Below are 21933 nucleotides of genomic sequence, written 5' to 3' on the forward strand. Positions count from 1 at the left end.
TGAAAAATACTCGATATAGCGCCGACTAGGGTCTGTTCTTGATCTGCGCAAACAGCGCCGAGCTTGCGATCCCCCTGCTGCGGTGGAAAAGCATCATCGATACAGCTCGAATCCGACTATGCTGATTCCACCGCCCGGGTCGATGCTATGACCTCGACACGCCCCTCCTCCACGTTTTCACGGTCGCCCTCGATTGTTGCCGAGCGCCGTAACCTGCGCAGACTATCTGGCCGTTCTCTATCCTCTCTAGTCGACCCCGAACCTACCTCCGACGCTCAAGACGCCCAGGCCCCCGCGATCACCGATGAGATTAGCGAGATCAAGCGCTATGAAGACTTCACAACCATTGACTGGGTCCAAGATGCGGTCAATGAACAGAATGCTCGACGGGCCAAGCGGCGGAGCGGCGGCGGGTTCTGGGATCAAGAAGGTGTCTTTGGCTGGCGACGCAAAGTGCGCGAGTCTTATGATGCTGGGCAGGCCTGGCTTGTGGTGACACTTGTCGGCATGGCCATTGGTCTGAATTCGGCTCTCTTAAACATTATTACCGAGTGGTTGTCGGATATCAAGTTGGGACATTGCACAACGGCATTCTACCTGAACGAACAGTTCTGCTGTTGGGGTGCTGAAGGTGGTATGTTGGGCTTGCCTTGATCAATGCACAATGTGAATATTTCTGACTGAAAAACTTGGGATAGGATGTCCCGAATGGAAGCATTGGACTTCATTTTGGTTGATCAACTACATTGTTTATTTCTTTTTCGCGGTAAGTTCACTTTATGCCACAGTCGAAGAGGGCTCTAGCTAAGATATAGTTAGGTTTTACTCGCATTCGTTGCTGCGATTCTCGTCAAAACATTTGCTCCATATGCTGCAGGATCCGGCATCTCCGAGATCAAATGCATCATTGCTGGTTTTGTTATGAAGGGCTTCTTGGGAGCTTGGACACTCCTCATCAAGTCGATTGCATTGCCCCTGGCTATTGCATCTGGCCTCTCCGTGGGTAAGGAAGGGCCTAGCGTTCATTTTGCGGTGTGTACAGGAAACGTGATATCCCGCTTCTTCGGTAAATACAAGCAGAACGCGTCAAAGACGAGAGAAATCTTGACTGCATCAGCTGCCGCTGGTGTGGCTGTGGCTTTTGGTAGCCCTATTGGAGGTGTGCTGTTTTCATTAGAGGTATAGTCCAAAACGTCGGTGGCTGATAGGACTCTCACGCTGATGAATATTAGGAAATGGCCAATTACTTCCCACTCAAGACTCTCTGGCGCAGTTACTTCTGTGCCTTGGTGGCAACCAGTGTTCTGGCGGTAAGTTGTTGCTGTCCCTACTCCGCCACGAGGGCGTATTTCTGATTGATGTCTGCAGGCCTTGAATCCATTTAGAACTGGGCAATTGGTCATGTTCCAAGTTGAATATGATCGTACCTGGCACTTTTTCGAGCTGATTTTCTTCGTTTTCCTTGGTGTCTTTGGTGGTCTATATGGTGCATTCGTGATCAAGTGGAACCTGCGAGTAGCAGCTTTCCGCAAGAAGTACCTTTCCCAGTGGCCCATTACAGAGTCGGTGGTTCTCGCTGCTCTCACAGCCATCCTGTGTTATCCGAACATGTTCTTGAAGATCAATATGACGGAGATGATGGAGATCTTGTTCCGCGAGTGTGAAGGCGGACACGATTATAATGGAGTCTGCCAGTATGCCCACCCCGCTCCCGGCATAATCCCTTCTTTTGCGATTGACATCTTTCTATAGAACTAAAAACCGTTGGTCGACTGTCCTGTCGTTAGCTATTGCTACGATTCTGCGCACTGGACTGGTGATCATTTCCTATGGCTGCAAAGTCCCGGCTGGTATTTTCGTACCATCCATGGCTATTGGGGCATCATTCGGACGCATGGTTGGAATCATGGTGCAGGCACTTCATGAATCCTTCCCCAACTCTGCCTTTTTCGCCTCGTGCGATCCGGATGTGCCTTGCATCACACCTGGTACATACGCCTTCCTGGGTGCCGGTGCAGCGCTAAGTGGAATCATGCACCTCACCATCTCAGTGACGGTCATTATGTTCGAGTTGACGGGTGCCCTGACCTATATTTTGCCGACCATGGTAAGTCACTCCGTAATGACTCGGTTAATCATCAATGTTAGCTAACGTTCGGTATTAGATTGTGGTCGGTGTAACCAAAGCTGTTGGAGACCGATTCGGGAACGGTGGTATCGCCGATCGAATGATCTGGTTCAACGGTTTCCCATTCCTGGACAACAAGGAAGACCATGTTTTCAATGTCCCCGTGTCGCATGCAATGACGACAGACCCACTCACCCTACCGGCATCTGACTTCCCCGTGCGTGAGGCGGAGCACCTTCTGAGCGACAACAAGTTCCAAGGCTTCCCAATTGTGGAAGACCGCAGCACCAAGACACTAGTTGGTTATATCGGACGTACCGAACTACGGTATGCTATCGACCGTGCCCGCAGCCAGGGTCTGGTGTCACCCCGAGCACGCTGTGTATTCACCCAAGAAGCTGCCGAGGCAACTATCGTACAACGCGCATCTAGTTCACAGCATCTGCGAGCTCCGGACACGTTTGACGGAATCCAGGCTAGTGTAGGCGCCGGCGTTGTTGATTTCTCGCGGTACGTGGACCACACACCGTTGACTGTGCACCCACGTCTTCCTCTCGAGACAGTCATGGAAATCTTCAAGAAGATGGGTCCTCGAGTTATTCTCGTTGAGCACCGTGGCCGTCTGACGGGTCTGGTTACCGTCAAGGACTGCTTGAAGTACCAGTTCAAGGTGGAAGCCGAAGAGCATGCACTGGCAGCCACGAGCGCGTCCGAGTTTGGTTCCGCTCCGCTAGGCGGCCACTTGAGTACTCCTGCCCCGGAGACGTTGGAAGACCGGCTATGGCGGCTTATTCTCACGATTGCTGGATTCGTTAGTGGGTCGATCAGGACTCATCGACCAGTGCGTCTGCAGGACCGGACTCGTCCCTCGGACTCCGAGGGTATCTTGGATGGCACTGAGGATGATGCGTTTGTGGAATTGGAGGAGAGAGAAGATCGGCCTCGGGGTCGTTAGAGATGTAGCAATCATGTCACATAGGATGATAGAGGTGTTTTGGTCATGTACAGTGTTAATGCTAAGGTTGCTTGGTTCATGTGCTGTTCCAGCCAGCATACTGATCTATGTTTCTTTCCGTATTGAACTTTAGAAGATCAGACGTAGACATCTCATGTCTATACAGGCCCTGACGCTGAAGAGTATCGGCCCATCCGTGGACATCAGAGATCTGATGTCAGACAAGATAAGGTTCCATGTCACACAGCATATACCCCGGGCATGATTATACCTCAATATAACCATTTATAAACAAAAGCCCCCTAAGATCTCCAATCTAATCCAACAAACAGCAATTAAGCCCCCTCCCGCATCCCAACTAAGATACAACCCGCTCCCATCATCGCAGCTCCAAGCCACCACAGTCCACCCACCGACTCCTTAAAGATAACCATACCCAACAGGGCCGTCATCAAAAAGTTGGACGAGGTATTTGTGATGGAAACTTTCACCGTGGAGGGACCGGCAGTCAGGGCGCGGGTGAAGAGGGCCCACATGATGATGTTGCAGAGGACGTTGAGGCCGAGGCAGAGCTATAGAGACACGGAGTTAGTATAAGGTATTGTAATCGGATGAGAGGAATATCGAGAGTAAATGTGATCGAAGTGTAGGAAGCGAAGGAGACAGGGAACACGTACGCCGCGAACAAGGAGCTCTAGGAAACTGGAGGACTCGAGACCGAATAGGTGCGCGATGGAATGCGCGAATGCGGTGGTGTGAGTATCCGTTGTTCTATTGGGTATAAGTTAGTATCAATACCTAATATAATGTCGATGCCTTTGCAATTGTATCGGTTGGTAGCTTACAGCTTTGCGAAGAGGCCGTTCAGGGCCGCGAATGCGCCGCTAGCCACTGCGATGAGAATCCATGAGGTACCTGTCGAAGGTTGTGGTTGTGTGCTGGAGGAAGACATCTTAGAGCTTATATATATAATATAAGTTGTCTCACGGCTGTACAGCTGGACAGAATGTCGAGATCAAGTCAAGAGCCCGAGTTACCCCCTCGGCCGCAGAAGGCCGCGCGGGTGAACGCCAAGGCCCGATAAGATAGTGGTGATTGACATTAAACCCGGAGTATGAATATGAGACAGCGAGACTATTAGAACAGAAAACTCATTCGCTAAACTCTTGTAAAATCTATGAAGTGACATCTCTCATGGCGAGAGTCTCTGCAACTGCCATTGAACCTCCTCGCCTTCACCCTCAACACGTACATACCGGAATCGATCGTGCAATCGGCTCCGACGGCCTTGCCAGAACTCAACCGACTCTGGCACCAGACGAACACCACCCCAGAAAGGAGGCAGAGGAATCTCCTTGACACCGGCAAACCGCTCCTCCACCTCCCGAACACGCTGCTCAAGCAATGCCCGGCCGTCGTTGATATCCGTCAAGTCGATATCGGCAGGGACATCAGCGCCAGTCACAGATCCCGCCGACGCCTGCAACTTAGCCACGCTCTTGCGCCGCTGGTGCGCCGCCAGCTGAGCCGGTTCAGCAGACCAGAGCACACGACTCTGCCAGCTAGCCCAAGCGCCAATTTGACTGCCACGCTCTCTCGTGCGCCAGTACAATTCGCTCTCCTCCCGACAAAGCGGCTCCAGCATACCCTCCACCCGAACCTGTCGCTCAGTAGTCGACCAGCTAAAAGTCAACGCGCCCCATTTATTGCCTGCATCTGGTCCCTCTTGTATCTCGTCAGGCTCGGGAATCGCGCCTGGTGCGTTTTCGCCATCGGCCGCTGCCCGTCGTCCGAATACTTGCCCGCCCTTACCCTCCCGACTACCCCAGTTACTGTACACCACCCACCCGCGCTCATCAAGTTCTTTGAGATATACAGTACGCGCGCTGATCCGGCCAGATGGAAGCTCGGCCGTAGCGAGCGTGCACGTCTCGGGCGCCGAGCTCGCCGGCAACCGCGGGTCGCGGAACCAGGTGTGGAATTGATGTAGCGGGTTGGTGCCGTGGAGCTGGGATACCGTGAGGGGAGGGTTGGTCACGAATTGGTGTGCTCGTGCCGCATGGGAGAGGATCTGGCTTTCGGTCGTGGAGCTGGGCGTCGAGGTTTCGGAGCGGAGGGCTTCGGCTTGGACTAGACGGGTGGGAATTGGAGCGGGTGTTTGTGTCGGGGGAGTAGCGGGACTTGGGGACTCGGCTCCAGCTTCAATGTCTCCGGGGGCGACTGCGAGGTGGAATTGGAGTTAGCCTGTTGCTTTGTAGTTGTAGCTCGTAGCTCCGTAGCTAGGTGGGAAGTTCCCCGCGGAGGAGCATGTTGCCAGTAATTGGGCGTCACCAAGGTCGCGTGGGTATATTTGACGTACAGATGAGCTTTTTTGGCCGCTGCACAGTGGCATCCGATCCAGCTTCGTTGTGAGACATGTTTGGTCTGCGTGCGCACGAGGGTGTGGTCGTTAGAAAATGAAGGTGGGGTGGTTTGGAAGTGGTTCGGAAACCGATGCGGAGAAATGAGTCAAGGGTGACGGGTGCAGCAGGTACAGCAATGCGGGTGAACATCAAACTAGCAGGTACGAGAATAAAAATTGAAGATTGGAGTGGCTGGAAGCCTAGGGATCTTTGGTGGAAAGGCAGTCGAGGAGCCGTGGAAAGGTTGCTGGTAATAAAGTGGCATTCTCCAGATCGCAGATCGTACCGCGATTTCTTCCGAGACGTCATACCATATCGCTTCAATCGTCAAATCTTCATTTTTGCCTCATTTCACTTGTTGCAAAATGATTGCATAGTACCAATCTCTCAATAAAAACCAAGTGTACGATCAATTTTTGGATTTGGCAAGTCGTTACCATATATATTCGGAGGGCCTAGTTATGTAACATATATCATGCAGTGTTTGGTGAGGCCTCAGCACTGTATACGGGCATTTACTTTTTCTGACTGCTATCTCTATATGTTTAAAAGCGTAAGATATATCTACCTATCACTCGAGTGCCTTGTATCTCAATAACCTTATTTCTTTGTACAATATGTTCCGTTTCATTACATTTACCTACGACCCGTGCATCGGAGGCCACACATCTCCGGGATACGGACATAGAAGAAGAAAAACAGAAGGAAAGAGATAATTGATTATGGATTTCCTTATAACTCCAGATATTATCTCTCTGTGTTGGTATAGATCTTGTATACCAGCGCAGTGGAAAATGGCTTATGGCCCGATAAAAGATTGAGGGGTAGAGAGGCTAGGGCCGAGGATAACGACGGCAGTCCTCCAGAATAGCCCTCTTCCTGACCTTTCGCCCGAGCACTGGTTCCGTGGCTGGCTTGCTGTAGCAAGAGCTCTTGGTGTTTAGAAAAGATAACGGAATTCAGGTTCTTTGCCCGGCAAATGATGCAGGAAAAGCACGTTGAGCTCCAGGATGGTCATATCCCGCTCGGCAAGATGTCATAGTCGGGGTTGACGAATGTCCATCTTCGCATTAAAGTACAAATTGCATTGAGAATGATTGATCTCTATTATAGTCATGAGGATGCTAGAAATGGGTTAGTAAAGAATCTTGAGATAGATCAGGCGAAAACTCACTATCTAGAAGCGATATTTAGGAAATATCCTCCTTTTGGACGACTCTTTAGAGGCAGGGCGAGATGCAAACGATCGAGACTTTCCATTTTCACTTGATTCCGATGAAGAGCTCACTATCGACTCGTCATCCTTTGATAAGGATGCTTTCCTCAAAGGTTTAAATCCCTTTCCTGAGCTTGGAGGTGGAGGCGGGAACGCAAGATGCATGTTGGAGATAAATCAGCAATGAGAGAGGCAATGTAGAAGCCGTTAAATGTTAGGTAGAGCATGACGGAAATAGCTCAAGACTACGACATCCCTCTCGTACTTATAGTCCTCCATGGTTCGATGAAAATCAAGGTTCGGATGAAAGGGGCGAGTTATCGAGCCAATGAACGAGCCAAACACATATAGCTCTCTTATCACATCCCGAAGTAAGTTTGGAACTAACGTATCGGCTTCTGATTATCTTAACTCTCGCTGGCTCCTTCCGATAATCACCCCGCACGTAGCCTTGAATTTTAGATAATCACGATAAGGCCTTAGCTCTTAAAGTGTGGAGTTTTTACTACCTTGGTATGCTATGATTGCCTTTTACATAACTCGGCCTGCAAATAACTAGAGCGTTCATCAACTAGAAGAATCTAAGTAACAGTAGTATCGGCCCGAGGATCTTTATACGACAGAGGACTCTGTTTTTGTGTTTCTACCCAACTAGTCTCATTTGGGGGAGGTTATATGACATGGATAGCCTCAAATAATGTTGTGCACGTCCACCGGCAGCAATCGGGGATAAAATAAACCATCCATGGTAACCGGACGTGCTACCTATCGGGCACTCATTAAAACCATAGACCGATAAGATTCTGGTTTATTAAATTGGAACCCGACGATAGAATTGATAGGGAATTATCTACAACTCACACTCATTTGTTGCCCTTGACGAGTTTGAACACATTCGTCTCATCATTCTGCGCTTGTCCAACAAAATGAATGAATCCATCTGGGCGCTTCGCAATGGATAAGTCACCCGACTCATTCGTTATCTTGTATAAGTCCTGACTCTGCTCAATGAATTTAAAACCCCGAGGAGATTTGGAATCGACAGGCTCGCAGAGATATCCGGGTTTGTCACAACTAATGGAATATAATAACTCTGCGTTGATGATAGAGACGGTGTCGTCGCCGGCGGAATGGAAATTCAAAATCTGTCCATTGCCGGTAGTGGAGCGCTCAAAACGAAGATCAGAAGATCCGGCCAAAAAGTGTCGCAGTCTACGATGATGTAGGGTGCACCCTGATCGATGTCGAGTGCTTGGCCACCTAGGGCAATAAGAGCGAAGATAAGGAGGATTTCATAACTGTGGATTGGGGAGGGTAAAGAAGAATGCTGTTTGTGTTTGGATAGGAAATGGACAAAGGGACAGGTTTTGTTTCTAGTAGACGGATGGAGATGATGGAGGAAGAGCAATAGAAAAAATTTATATCGATCTGCTTGGGTCGCTTTTGAGAGGTCTTTGAAGATCGGCACTGCAGATTCCCTAAGTCTTGACATTATTGCTTTCATCCTCTTAGCCACAGAATGAAAATCAATAGTGCACTTTTAGCTCATTCGTATCTCAGTTACCAGATCGATTTTACCTCTCTATTTCCCATATTAAACATTTGTACAATACTGTTAAATTTCAAGAATCTCAATTATCCAGCGATCACGCACTGTGGGGGTATCGGGCAAATATGTGTTTAGAGGGTGTAGGTCAGTCAGTGGCACAGTGTAGATACAACTCAGCTGAAGCTCCACTGTCTCGCACTATGTATTCCTACACTATTTTCCGCAGTTGCGCTGTGGAGAGGGCTGGGCGCTATCTGACAGCGTCCACGAGCGGGTCTGAAAAAAGAAGTATAGACATAGTACACTAGTAACTACTAGAAGGTCGTTCTCGCAAAATCTGACACGGTAACCTAGATATATTATTCCTAGGTTTATGCATATTACATAGCTTTGATTCACTAATACTCTAAGCTCCTAGAAGTCTCACAGACGATGCTTCACTTATATCACAATGGATTGATATCTAATTTGATGTGACCCTCTAGTTATGCGAGAAGTATAGACCCATTCCCTCCACACTCTTGTTGTGCAACCATACCAGGTTTATTGCTTTCTCCTCACAGCTCATCTTTGCTTGCACTCGATCCTATCTTGAAATCCGGAGACTTCTTCTTAACCATCGCCGCCAAAATATCGATAATCAAATCGGCTGCTGCGACCGAAGTCGTCTCTGCCACCGTGTCATACGGAGGGCTCACTTCCACAACGTCGGCTCCAACCAAGTTCAGCCCCTCTAGCCCTTCGATGTATCGCTTGAGCTCACGAGTCGTCCAGCCTCCAGATTCAGGAGTTCCCGTAGCCGGGGCAATACTCGGATCCAGCACTGCAACCAAGTTGTTAGTTTCAACGTTTCTCCGTCACTATCGTGAAGAGCAAACCCTACCATCAATATCAATAGAAAGGTAGACCGGATTCTTTCCGACGACGTCCAAAGTTCTCTGCACAATCCCCTTCACACCGATATCATCAATCTCCCGGGCCTCAATCCGGTGGAACCCAACGATATCATTATCGATTTCGTAATCCTTAGGGCCGAACAATTTAGTCCGCAGTCCACCATGAACACTAGCACCCTTGTTGATACACCCTTCCCGACTGGCATGCCAAAAGAAAGTTCCATGCGTAATCGCAGACTGCTCAGACGCAATACCCGTATACCCCTCATAAGGATCCCAAGTATCCAGATGAGAATCCAAATGAATAACTGAAATGGGTCCATACACGCTCTTCAAAGAGCGCAAGATGGGTAGGACAATCGAATGATCCCCACCCAGGCTAATGATGCGCGGATGGGGCCATGCATCTTGCGTAGTCTTGGACATATTGCTCGAATGGTGGAGGACTTGTCGATATCCTTGCTCCATTTGCTTAAAGGCGTGGGCGGCATCGAACGGGGTTATGGGGATGTCGCCGCAGTCCACAATGCTTAATCCTTCATCGAATGGATCCACGCCCCAGACTGTGTTGTAGCTGCGACCTTTCTTCTCGCGCGAAGAGCCGGCGCGGATTCCTCGAGGGCCGAATCGAGCGCCTGGTCGGTAAGATGTACTGGTGTCATAGGGGAAACCGAGGATGGCAATGTCGAGGGGCTATTTAAGTAGTGTTAGTTTAAGTTTTGTCGCAGCAGGACCCAGGTATACAACATTTTCGTGATCAGAAGCTAGACATCGCTGCCACTCGAGATGAGCGAATGTCACTGGTTGGGAAAAGGGAAGATCCTTGTCGAGATCTATTAAGTATAAGCTTATCGTGCTTGTTAGAAGCAAGATGCATAACTATACCCTCAATTGGGTGCTCATAACCCTCTCCAAGATTAAGGGCCGAAGCAGCCTGAAGCGCCGACAGAAAGCAAAGAGACGAGAACTTCATTTTTCAACTCGATTGAAACCGATCTTTGTCCCATATTCAAGTTCAATTGCTTTTCTTCGAATCCATTTATACCCATGGAATACTCCAAAACCCCGCTCCGCAAAGCGGCTCTCTCGCTGGCTCCTGCCTTACACTTCACGATAAGCCAGACGCGCCCCACATCCGATCACCCAAAAACCCATGATATCTTAATTCTACACAAAAAATTATTCATTTATTACCTAAATTTACTTAAACATAATTTTGGCCCAGATATAAAATGATCTAGTCCCAAATAGGCCATTAAACGGCGAAAGTGTCAACCAGATGGATCTTCGGCTTGAGGCTGCAGCTGCCCCGAGGAAACCGACAGAACTAGTCCCAAAGAAGGTATCTCGGTGCGACTTTTGTTGGACGTGCAGCGTGGCTGTTCTGAAGTGGGCATTTCAATGCGAATTGCACGAGATGGACCCTCTCTGTCCAACACATAGATATTAAAGTGGTACAATAATAAATGCATTAAGTCTTTTTGAGTATAAAATGCGATATTGTGAGCCCCATACTGACACGAGTCATCATGAGCACAGAAGGTACTATAAACTGTTAAGAGGCAGTGGCCCGGATCGAAAAGGTTAAACTCTCAACGGTCGATTTGCTTCCCAGTACAAAGAGCCCGCTCTGACACGAAGGTAATCATGGTTATTACATGGCCATGTCACAGTCGATTCTGTGCAAAGATACGAAGAAGGGTCGTGGCGGTGAAGGTCCATCCAAGTTGGCATCTCCCTCTATCCCGCAAATTTGGTTCTTGCTTCTTTTAACCTAAACAGAAAATTGTTGCAGAATCTTCGATACGTAGGTCAACTTGGATCGCTCATGTGTCTTCTTCGCCTACCGGCCATCTTCACCTGCCGCCTCTCGCATGTCTACGAAATTGCATGAAGATTTGCTGATCCAGGATACCATCAACATAGGTATCTGAATACAAATCATCCACTATCGTTATATATGGCTATCTGACTCTCGATATACTTTGCTTCGGTACAATAGGCAGAAGATACCAACAGCAGCAAAGCACTCGGCGCAAGACTGAAGCATCGAACTTCAGAAAGTGTTGATAAACGACTCTACCAGCATGAGCAAAAAACACAGCCCGGGGAGATGTTCTTTCTCCCATAAAATCTTGGTTACAAGGATCTGAAATACATGTTCCGCTTCTGATATCATCTTACAAGACGAATCTTGATCATCTCTTCCACGGGATTCTCGCTCAATTGCTACTACCGTCGATACACTGACAAAAATCAAGTTGCTTACATTCTATAGAGGAATCTTTTAGGTACCAAGATGTTCAGATATAACATCAGATGTGCATAGTGCGAGTGGCGTGGCTAGATTCTCAAACCCCTGCTTTGACCGTGAACCATATACGAGATGAGCCATTAACAATTGCAGGAAGTGGAGATGCTCTCCTTCGAAACCAGTACAGGTATGATCTCTTTTCAACAGCTTGTCCCCGTTTTCTAATCATGCCAACATGCTTTCTCCTTCACAGCTAATAATCCCATTATCTCTAGTTTGCTGTGGCTTTTGAGGCTTCCTCTCTGAATCTTCCAGGTCAATTGGTGTCCAGATCCCCCACTGTGGGCCCAATGGGCTTTATAGTATATCAAACATATGGGCTTCAAATCCCTTTCCAGTCCTCTCGATCACTCAGTTATGAACGTGGACCCCTGAATCAAGCAATCATGAACCGACGAACACCTTCGCCGGCTCATTACATCAGCGAGGCGTTCAGCAAGCCAATGAACGAACGGTCCCTGTCTTTGGGGGCATCGTGAGGGCTTAAGATCGTCCCGCCCGCTGGAGGATGATTGGCCCTGCCACTCCACTTATTCATCTCTTCCTCGGGTGATCCCCCCAACCCCACTTTCTCCGGGGGCCAGAAAGTCTCCCTATTTCTGAACATCTTCCTCTCCTCCTTGCGTAGTGCCTCCCCGACTGCGCACGATGAGCTCCATCAGACCGCATGAGAAGCTCCGATCGGGCTGCGTAGAATGCAAGCGACGCAAGATCAAGGTACATCTCCCCGCTGGTCTCGCTGACTGATGTCCGCGGCCCACTGCTCAGGAATGTTGCAACCCCGTGCTGATTGTGCTAATCTATTCTATAATTCAGTGCGACGAGACGAAACCAATATGTAATCGCTGTAAACAGCGACCCGAAAAATGCAAATACGAATTCAAACTTTGCTGGACAGAAGGAAGGCCGTTCAAGAATAAAAATCGCCAGAAAGACAAGGCTCGACAACAACAAGCATCCCAAGAAGCACAACCAAGCGCCTCAGGGAGTGTTCAAGAGTGGCAGTCCGAAACTACAATACGTCCGGCAAAGGCATCTGTAAATAGCGATCTAGGACGGGCCAGCGGTCGTGTCACAGGAGTGCAAGATGATTCGGCAGAGGATGAAATCGACCGCCGGGCATCGTTGGCCATGTCCGTGAGTACGTGCTCGGATTACTCGGTGGCTACTCCGCGGACTGGGAGCTTCAGCTGGGTAGGTCAATCCAATTCCTATGGATATCAACAAGATCCCGCTGGGATGACCTGGCATCATTGGCAACCAGTCAAAACACAACACCAACAAAAACAGCCCCCTCCGCCTGTCTTTCAATATCAATGGCAGGTCCCTCAGACTATATCAACCACTGCATCACCAATCATTTCATCGTCTGAGAGTCGATTCTTCCTACATCACTATATCAACAACACGGCTGGGGTGATCTTCCCTCTTTCGCTCAAGGCAAACCCACTTAGCGAGTCCCTTCTTCAATCTGCCATGAACTCCTCACATCTCCTATATGCATTCCTCGCATGCTCCGGCTCTCACTATATCAGTTTACGTGGAGATCCAACGGGAGAAATGACCAAGAGCGTCACAAAATTCACCAACGCCGCCCTGAACGGGTTACGCAAGGCCATGGTCGATCCAAATCAGGCCGGCCAACTAAGCACACTAACCACAGCACTTGCACTATGCACATCTGATGTTATATCTGGGGGTATGAATACCTGGCGAATCCACCTCTCGGGGGCCAGTAATCTGGTCGCGTCCGTATTTGAACTTCAAAGCAATGATGATTCAATAAGCACCCAAGACCCGACGAAGCTTTTCCTGATCAAGTGGTTTACTCTTCTCGATATCTTCGCCGGCGTCGGCGGTCTCCGTAAGAGCGCCAACGCTGGAAGTTACTGGTCACTTCCTACGTCAAACGACACGGGCGGCTACATTGACGAATGGACCGGGTATTCGTTGGACTTGATCCCGATCATGTCAGAGATTGGAAAGTTGGCCCGAATACAACGAAAACGATCAAAAATCATGTCTCTCAACGATGACGAATCCGAAGACGAAGCAGCCAATCAACAGGCTCGTCTGGATACGGCAGAAGATATCCAGCGCATCGAGAACCAAATCTATGCCCTTTACGACCGCACGACACATCCAGACCTAGAGTCAAATCCGACCACAAAGACGACGGCGCAAGAAATGCGCCATATCCATCGAATATTCCTGCACACTAATCTCCTCCATCTCTATCGTCGTGTGCAGGGGTTGCCTAAAGAACATGCCAAACCAGCTCATGCGATTCACATGGTCATCGAGTTGCTGCTCAAGATCAGGCCAACGTCTATGGCGAATATTCTATGTCTTTGGCCTGTTTTCACGGTTGGCTGCGAAATTGAAGATCCCACTCAACGACAAATCATTAAAGATCGACTCGCAAATATGGAGGCGTTTGGGATGGGCAATGTGCAGAGTGCGCGGAAAGCGATGGCGGAGTACTGGGAATGTGACGTCAAAGAGAGATGGGATATCTGGCTGGAAGATCGTGGTTTTGACCTGAGTCTTTTCTGAAGGCACTTCTTGCCTCTTTTCGGGACTATTTAATAGCGAGGGAAATATTTAGCGGGATCTATTGAATGAATTATGACCTAGATATATGTGCACTCCGCAGATGAATTATACAAAGGTGCTGCAGGGCTATTGTTTGTATACATTTTTATACATGCTCAATAGAGTTTCAACAGAGGTTGACTCAGGATTTCTCCTTTTCCGTCAGCCGCACGGAACCTCGTTCAACATGTTGCTCTCCATGCGCCCTTGGAGCCATCCCCATTCCCTCAAGAGCTTCTTGAGTCTCTCCAGACAACTTCGGCCCTTTGTATGACCTCTTGCCACCAATAAACCACCAGATAACGACCAAAATGGCCATTCCATACGAGACCAGAGAAGTATAGTTCATCGACTTCGCGTCTACCGGTGGCCGGTTATACGGCAGACAGAAGAACACGTTGGAAACCAGGATATAGACAATGGCAACGCCGTTGATGAAGAAGCCGAGGAATCCATCGCCAAGGTGGAACCATCCCGGTGCGACTCGCTTGCGACCGGTAAAGAGGTGGACGCCGATTGCGAAGCCGAAGGAGGTGGTGGACATGACTGCGTAGGATGCGACGAGGGCGTTGAAGGCGGTTACTGACGCGACATATAGGGCACCCAAAGCGGTGGTGACGACAGCTGGAATAAAAGGGTTAGCTTTTCCATAGATCTTGCTCGGGAAGCCTCTCGTACCAATCAAAATGTTAGCTCTGGCTGGCATCACACTGCGCTCGTCAATCTTTGAGAAGAAGTCGGAGAATGGGAGCGCGCCATCACGCGCAAAGGCCCAGACACTTCTGACGGCAACGATTTGGAAGCCGACTTGACCTGTCAAGGAGGCGATGAAAATAATCAAGCCACACCCAAAGGCTGCGTTCGTGTTGTCGAAAGACTGGGCCATGATGCTAGCGACGGGATAGTTTGGTGCCGAGTTCAAGATGGCGTCGAGAGAGCCAGCCGAGTAGAAGATGGCAATCAAGACGATGAAGCCCCTGTCTTATAGTTAGTGTATGGCCAGTATCTGATGTTGACAAGGACTTACATTGAGAATGATCCGAACCATTGAACTAGAATGGTCTTGGGAATGTTCTTCGATGGGTTCGGGATCTCCTCTGCCATATGTGTGGAACTGTCAATAGTTCCAATGGCAAAGGCTGGTCCTACGAGACCCAGGATGAAGCTCACACCTGTGGGCCAGCCGGTCATATTGGTATACTCCTTCCAGACGAATGAGTTGGTGGAGTGCGTCTTGGGAAGAGCGGCGATGCAAATCACGACGACGAACCACACGCCCACGTTAACGAATACTATAACAATTGATCAGTGGAAAGAACCAATGATTTTGGTATGCAGAAAATACATACGGCCAATTTTGGTATACAAGGGCAGGATCTTGTTACCGAACTGAACGAACAACGCCGCAGACCAAGTGAGCACGACGAATACGACAAATACCTGCCATGGCTGACTATTATAATCGGGATGCCACAGTTGATACAGGCCGGTGATTTCCAGACCGGCGACCGAGTATAGCGATGCAAGTCCCAGTGTATATCCCAGGACGTTGAAGTATCCCGTTAGGAAGCCGATAGGCTTCGCGAACCTCGGGCCGGCCAAGGCTGCAGACCAGTGATAGACGCCGGCGGAAGTGGGCATGGCCGAGGTCAACTCGGCCATGGAGAGAGCAACAAAGAGGAAGAAGAAGTTATCGACGATCCTATCGTGATGGTAAACATTGTTTAGCACAGTTTCTTACGTAGGAGGGTTTGATTGCGCGACCGACGACAGACAACCGACCACTGGCGACCATCTTTTTTTACATACCATGCATACAGCAAACCAGATGCGCCACCATTATAGATCGATGTAATGATAGATCCGATCATCGCAGTCTACGGATAACCGGAAATCAGTATGGAGGAACTGGGTCCCTTCGCCAGTGGAGCCAACCATACCCAAGCACTGGCGGTAATGACCGCGTTGGCGGCCATTGAGAAAAAGGAGAATTGGCGTTTGAGCTCCTGTTTGTAGCCCAGCGCGGACAGGAGCGCCGCATCGTCCTGAATCTCCTGGACACTTGAAGACATCGTGGTGGAGATAGAGGCGTGCTGCTGGGGACCTAGGGTGGATTATTAGGGGTGGGTGGTGGATGTTGAAGATTAGGAGAGCGCCCCCTTGGAACGCGATCCACGGTAGTAAACGCCGTCACGCCGAGGGATCTAGCTCTAGTACGAATTCGTCAGGGAGAACAATGGTATTGATCAAGGTCGGTCGTGAAGAATCGGCTTGAAACGAATTAAAGTCGGGGAGTGGCTTTGGCCCCTGAAGACTTGAGGGGTTACTAACAGTTAGTCACTTTGGGTTGGGTCTTGACTAGTTGTAACTACTACGAACTAGTTTGGGTTAGAGTAACTACAGAAGTCGGGACGACTTTGCATAGTTTGTTCTCGAGTACTTTGACTGGAATTCGTGTCGACTGGTCGTACTTTTGCTCGCACCGAAGTACCAATCGGGGTCTAGTCTCTCCACATCCCTGCCCCTCCCACGCTGTGCACGCACTGTTCTCTATCGCTCCGAATTAACCAAACCAGCACGTAGTGCAGCTGGAAACCGTTGAACAGCTGGCTCGCATTCCAATGCAGGTTGACCGGTAATCCTCTGATCCACTCTCCACCGAACAAAAAAGCCACTCGACGTTAAAATCTATATCGCTTCGTAAACGCCAGATCCGATCTCTGGCCCAGCGCGTTTTTGTATAAATAGCGGGGAAACTACCCAGATTATCGGGTTCGAAACTATTCCTTCCCAACGAGGCACTGAACCCTCCAAAAACATAATGGCCATCGTGAAAAAGATTAAGGAACCAACGACTGCCGAAAAGGTTGCTGCCGGTCAAGCTGGCGCAACCCCAGAGGATCCTATCGATGCCCTCATTATTGGAGCTGGTCCATCCGGTAGGAAGAATTATCCGCAATCCAAAAACTTTTATTCCCTGTATATTAACTATTTAATAAGGGATGGTCTGTCTGCGGAATCTTCTAAGAGATCAACCGCCACTCTCTGCAATTATAGTCGAACGCCAAGCAGTTCCCGGTGGCATTTGGACTGGCCATATCCCAGAATACTCGACACTGCAAGATCTGATTTGCGAATATGAAGTCCACGGTGTCAAATTTCCACGACGAGAGCCTCAAAGACGGGCGACGAGAGACCAGGTCGCGGAGTTTTGTGATGCCTATTTCAAAGAATTCGAACTACACGACCATGTAATCTGGGAGCACGATGTGGCCCACGTCGAGATGGTCAAGCCTATGCTACACAAAGTCGACATTCGCCCTTTCGTAAAGGGAGGCGAGGTTACTACAGGCCAAACAGTCTATACACGCAGTGTTCTTGTTTGCACGTAAGAGGACCTGACCGATACTTATGGGTATGCGATGATACTAACGGGTTACAGTGGTCATAATATGGAACCTTATATGCCCAAGTTCCCCGGTCAAGAAACGGCAAAGTTCCCTATCAAGCATAATAATAACATTCGCGACGCAAGCGAAATGCCGGATTCAGATATTCTCGTCGTTGGTGCTGGTCCCTCGGCTATGGACATTATTCAGGAAGCTTGCGTTACGCAAGGTGCGAAGAATGTGCATCTAGTCGCACGTTCTCCTCACTGGTAAGCCGCTTACGCCTAAGGCCCATGCTCTAATTATGATGAACACAAGATACTGACCAGAACAACAGGGGAGCTCCTGATCTGTGGTGGCCTTGGCTATGGCAGTTTGGATGGACGGAACTGCATCTTATGCGCGTACTCTACCGCCGATTGCCTGTCTTCGTCGTTGATGCCATATTTTGGCTTATTCATCTCGCCTGGGCAGTCTTCCATGGCGTTCCAGAATGGAGGCCTCCTACCCGTAAGCAAAACATCTCATAGTCGGATGATATCAACTAATGACGAAATAATCTTTCCAGACGAAGGACCATCTGCAAAGGTTGGCCTCATCCTGCGGTCACACCTCGTGAAACCCTATCACAACGGACAATTCCGCATCCATGACAAGTGCGGAATCAAAGAAATCGACGGAGACAAGGTTATCCTCACCAACGGCACGGCCTTGTACCCAAGAATGCTGGTAGCTGCAACGGGCTGGTCAACCGAGTCAGCATATCTCCCCGAGGGATCCCCAGCCGGTGAATACGACTCTCTAGCTGCCGCAGACGCACCACGACCCCTATACCTCCGATTCTACGACCAAGACTATCCCGGAATTTTCTACATCTCTGTGTCGGCTGGCTTTATCACCTACACGGAGAGCGCCTCTTTCCTTAGCCAGGCTATCGGTCAGATTCTACGTGGGACCTGGACGCCTCCATCTGAGGAGGAGATTAAGAAGAACTTGAAAGAGGTTGTTTTGCATCATATTTGCCTTCCCGGTCTCATCGAGGAGGATCTTGCTGCTGCAGGCTTCAAGGATCTGCGTGGTAAGAATGTGCGCTGAACGATGGTAGTTGCACCATCTTGCAGAGCAGCATTTTTGTTTCCTTTCTATTGACCGAATCTGGAGTTTTGGGGCCTGCATCCATCCATGGCTTTGAGAGGCCCAGAGCTGAGGCTACTTACATTGCGATTGGGATAATGAGACACGACGAGCTTTGGCGATGAGCAGTTGAGGACATTTCTTATACTTGTAGATAGTTTCTCCATTCGAATATCATCGTGCATAAGCGAGAATATAGAATATGAAGATTATTCTCTGCCTTGTTTGAACTTAAGGCGTAATTGTTAGCTGGAGGCAAACCCCCAAACTTTTGGTTGAGTGTAAACTGTCGAGCACTGCTATTCACTGCACTCACGGGATATTTCATTAAATCTGCACTAATGGCACTTTAAATTTAGATCCGTTATACACCTGAGATGGTATATTGATTACAAGAGATGTTTGGAGGCTCTAGGTCTTGGGTACATTTGTGAAGTCATCATGTCGTGGCCGTACCAGCCCAGCACGAAACTGCAAATTATGCTACGGTTCCCCTGCCAGTCATTCCGTTTACCCCGATCTTAAATCGATCGCAAGAAATGACGTTAGCTAGGGTCACTGCTACTTGGTCTCATGTTAATAAGCCTGACCCCCAGCACAAGTCTTGAATGTCTTTGTACAATGCAACTTGCCAAGTATACTAAAGATTCTTTCACAACTCGAAGCCAATTACCCCCTCCTCCACTCCGAGTATGTTGAGATATCAAACGATTACATCTGGAATACCTCGCTCGAGTCCTTTCGTATCTCGCACGGGACGGCCTCTACTTTCGAGCTCCACTACAACCACACGAAACCGAGGACAAGCGCTCTACTCTACACAGGGATATGGGGATGCAAATGGCGATCCAGCAAAACAAGGCGTGAGCCAGCGCACTCGCGAGTTAGAACACCCAGGACCCGAGCAGTCCGAGAAGAAGTCTTCTACGGATAGGAAACAGCAACGAGGGTCCTCTGATACTTCGAAGAAGCCCTCCGAGCGCAAGTCCAATATTCCACCTCGGTCAGCGAAGGAGGAACTTGAGAATGAGATGGCCAGAGGAAGGGGGCAATCGTGATGTATCTATTCGATCGTTTTATACGAGAGCCTTCGCCCTCTCATACCTATCAAGACATAAGATAAATCCGTACAAGTCTGATCGTTTCTATCCGAATTCCTCTACATTAGCACGAATTCAAGAAGCTCATAACAGCTTTCCCACACTGATGTATTCCCTGGCATTTGTGCCTAATCTTCATTCTAAGCATATCAAACGCTAATCATTCTCAAAAATCGATCTCCGAGTGCATTCGCAGCCAACGGATTCCCCCCAGTAATCAACTCACGATGCAGCGTCGTTCCACCAACCTTCTCCGGGGCGCCTTCCATCATGACCGCACCTTCATTTCTCAACGCCGACTCGACCTTTTCAATCTCGCCGCCCAACATGGTTTCCATCACTTTTTCCTCCGCATCACTCCAAGAAGTAATCTTATACCCGGAATACACGAATGATCCATCACCCGCCTGCTTTGTGCTCAACAACGCAAACGGTCCATGACAGATAGCCGCAGTAGGCTTATTCTCTCGATTAAAATATCTCAGTATCCGACCCAATTCACGATCCCCGCCTAAGTCCTTCAGGGGTGCATGGCCACCCGGGATAAAGACGCCCGCGAAGGTGGCGAGTTCCTCGTCACTGATAGAGCTGAACGGTCGAGGATTATTGAAGCCATTTTCTCTCTTCATTCTTTCAATGAGATCGTGTTCGCGGCGACGCTCGTAGAAGTTTCCTGCGTATGCGAGCAGAGTTTCGCTGTTTGGATCGGCGGTTGGTTCGTGGCCCTGGGGCGAGGCGAAGGTGACTTCGTGGCCGGCATCTAAGAGCTTTTGTAGGGGCTTTGCGAGTTCTTGGAGGAAGAAGCCGGAGGGATGCTGGACTGTTTGACCGCTGTTGGAGCCGCTGGTCTTTTTGAGGGGGAAGGAGTCTGCATCGCTGAGGATGACGAGAATCTTCTTGGTTTTCATGTTGGGTGTTGTAGGCACTTGGTAAAGAATCCGTATTCGATGATCAAGAGATTTTTTAGGACAAAAGGTTTAGAATAATATTAATCTCGTTTTGTTCTTTTGTTTGTATCCGTGTTAAGGGCCTAAGTTTACATCGAGATGACGTAGTTAGAGATGTGCTTTATCTGATGCCCGGAATACGCAGCTTTCGACGTAATGATGATCAACAATTTTATTCAGAGAAATATTGCTTAATTTGGTTTCTAGGGACTGTGTGCAAGCTTCTAGAACCCCTCTTTGACAGGGTGGCTTATTGTTTCATGTGATGACCAACTAAGCACCTCCAAACGCTTCACCAGCCGGTATCAAGTGACCGATGTGAAACAACAGTTAGAACCTTCCCAAGGCGGATCCTCTTGATTTATTAACATTTAACCTAATCTTTATCCCTTAACCGTATATTGTCTCGAAGATATGTCGAACGCAACATCGGAGGACGTCCCGGATCATCTGAGATGGCAACTTAAAATCCTCTATTGGAAACGGGATGACAAGCCGTCGATTCATAGACGCGTTCTGTGGCAAGGCTCTCTTAAAAGTAACGGGATTTACTCTTACCTACGATCTGGAAATGGTAGTTTGGTACATCAGATCGGTCAACTTGTGCAGAACCAAGGAACTATACAGATCTGCGTCATAGATCGCGATAAATCGATCTATTGCCAGGATCAGTTTCCAAGATAAATGACCTAGTCTCTATATGTGACCTATGTTCTTAGAATAAATTTCCTTGTTATGATCAAAAAGTATAATAAGTTTCTAGTCATCTGTCTTGTAATCGATCTGCCCAAGAATTGCGCCGCAAAGCTTATCGACCAGAGCGGTTGCTTCTGCTCAAGAAAGGGCCAATCCCAAATCTAGCCAGATCCGAATACATAGCTACCTCAGCGTAGGGTAAAAATGATTTTACAGGCCATATCTAAAATATTTACCAAGACCAGATGACTCATTCACTTTTTTTGTATTTCATCAGCGTCTAGAAGCGCGATGCAGAGTAGAGATGTGTCTATGAACATGCACAAATCAAAATGGTATACAAGTCGTGAGCAACAAAGCCCCGACCAGAAAACGAAAAAACCCCAACCAAAAAAACCACCTTTTAGATCGCCAATCAACGCCATAACCTCGCTGAATGCCAATGAACAAATAAACCATAAAGACACGAGTATATCCCACAACCAGGTATATATCAAAGAACCAACCACATAGATAGATAAAGATCCGGGAGACCCCCATTACAAGCGCCGAACCGGAATAACCAAGCCTGGGGCCAAGCCGGGAACCAGCCCTGGCGAGGTGATGTAGGTG

At 48.8% G+C, this 21933-nt stretch overlaps 9 protein-coding genes across 9 annotated transcripts; 4 read left to right on the top strand and 5 right to left on the bottom strand.

Annotated features, from left to right (window-relative positions):
• Positions 1 to 147: 147 nt before the first annotated feature.
• Positions 148 to 3083, top strand: N7496_006677 (chloride channel protein; the record flags this gene model as incomplete). Its single annotated transcript, XM_056699606.1, has 7 exons — positions 148 to 634; positions 699 to 766; positions 820 to 1179; positions 1233 to 1310; positions 1369 to 1694; positions 1753 to 2107; positions 2166 to 3083. 7 exons carry the CDS (start codon positions 148 to 150, stop codon positions 3081 to 3083), a joined length of 2592 nt encoding a protein of 863 aa, XP_056555019.1.
• A 335-nt stretch (positions 3084 to 3418) lies between these two features.
• Positions 3419 to 4035, bottom strand: N7496_006678 (uncharacterized protein; the record flags this gene model as incomplete). The annotated part of the gene is made up of 3 exons (XM_056699607.1): positions 3419 to 3655; positions 3761 to 3854; positions 3929 to 4035. The coding sequence occupies 3 exons, from the start codon at positions 4033 to 4035 to the stop codon at positions 3419 to 3421; spliced, it is 438 nt and encodes a 145-aa protein (XP_056555020.1).
• A 240-nt stretch (positions 4036 to 4275) lies between these two features.
• Positions 4276 to 5500, bottom strand: N7496_006679 (pyridoxamine-phosphate oxidase PDX3; the record flags this gene model as incomplete). Its single annotated transcript, XM_056699608.1, has 2 exons — positions 4276 to 5303; positions 5443 to 5500. 2 exons carry the CDS (start codon positions 5498 to 5500, stop codon positions 4276 to 4278), a joined length of 1086 nt encoding a protein of 361 aa, XP_056555021.1.
• A 3307-nt stretch (positions 5501 to 8807) lies between these two features.
• Positions 8808 to 10119, bottom strand: N7496_006680 (agmatinase; the record flags this gene model as incomplete). Its single annotated transcript, XM_056699609.1, has 4 exons — positions 8808 to 9073; positions 9134 to 9839; positions 9891 to 9979; positions 10032 to 10119. 4 exons carry the CDS (start codon positions 10117 to 10119, stop codon positions 8808 to 8810), a joined length of 1149 nt encoding a protein of 382 aa, XP_056555022.1.
• A 1989-nt stretch (positions 10120 to 12108) lies between these two features.
• Positions 12109 to 14016, top strand: N7496_006681 (Zn(II)2Cys6 transcription factor; the record flags this gene model as incomplete). Its single annotated transcript, XM_056699610.1, has 2 exons — positions 12109 to 12177; positions 12277 to 14016. The coding sequence occupies 2 exons, from the start codon at positions 12109 to 12111 to the stop codon at positions 14014 to 14016; spliced, it is 1809 nt and encodes a 602-aa protein (XP_056555023.1).
• Positions 14017 to 14197: 181 nt separating this feature from the next.
• Positions 14198 to 16127, bottom strand: N7496_006682 (uncharacterized protein; the record flags this gene model as incomplete). The annotated part of the gene is made up of 6 exons (XM_056699611.1): positions 14198 to 14679; positions 14734 to 15032; positions 15101 to 15347; positions 15405 to 15757; positions 15865 to 15932; positions 15996 to 16127. The coding sequence occupies 6 exons, from the start codon at positions 16125 to 16127 to the stop codon at positions 14198 to 14200; spliced, it is 1581 nt and encodes a 526-aa protein (XP_056555024.1).
• A 749-nt stretch (positions 16128 to 16876) lies between these two features.
• On the top strand, positions 16877 to 18539 carry N7496_006683 (uncharacterized protein; the record flags this gene model as incomplete). Its single annotated transcript, XM_056699612.1, has 5 exons — positions 16877 to 16994; positions 17113 to 17443; positions 17498 to 17713; positions 17782 to 17954; positions 18013 to 18539. 5 exons carry the CDS (start codon positions 16877 to 16879, stop codon positions 18537 to 18539), a joined length of 1365 nt encoding a protein of 454 aa, XP_056555025.1.
• A 731-nt stretch (positions 18540 to 19270) lies between these two features.
• N7496_006684 (uncharacterized protein) lies at positions 19271 to 19636 on the top strand (the record flags this gene model as incomplete). Its single annotated transcript, XM_056699613.1, has 1 exon — positions 19271 to 19636. The coding sequence occupies one exon, from the start codon at positions 19271 to 19273 to the stop codon at positions 19634 to 19636; it is 366 nt and encodes a 121-aa protein (XP_056555026.1).
• A 191-nt stretch (positions 19637 to 19827) lies between these two features.
• N7496_006685 (type 1 glutamine amidotransferase domain-containing protein) lies at positions 19828 to 20586 on the bottom strand (the record flags this gene model as incomplete). The annotated part of the gene is made up of 1 exon (XM_056699614.1): positions 19828 to 20586. The coding sequence occupies one exon, from the start codon at positions 20584 to 20586 to the stop codon at positions 19828 to 19830; it is 759 nt and encodes a 252-aa protein (XP_056555027.1).
• Positions 20587 to 21933: the final 1347 nt, after the last annotated feature.

This window comes from Penicillium cataractarum, assembly GCF_028827025.1.
Source record: "Penicillium cataractarum strain IBT 29864 chromosome Unknown utg000005l, whole genome shotgun sequence".
NCBI classification, from domain to species: Eukaryota; Fungi; Ascomycota; class Eurotiomycetes; order Eurotiales; family Aspergillaceae; genus Penicillium; species Penicillium cataractarum.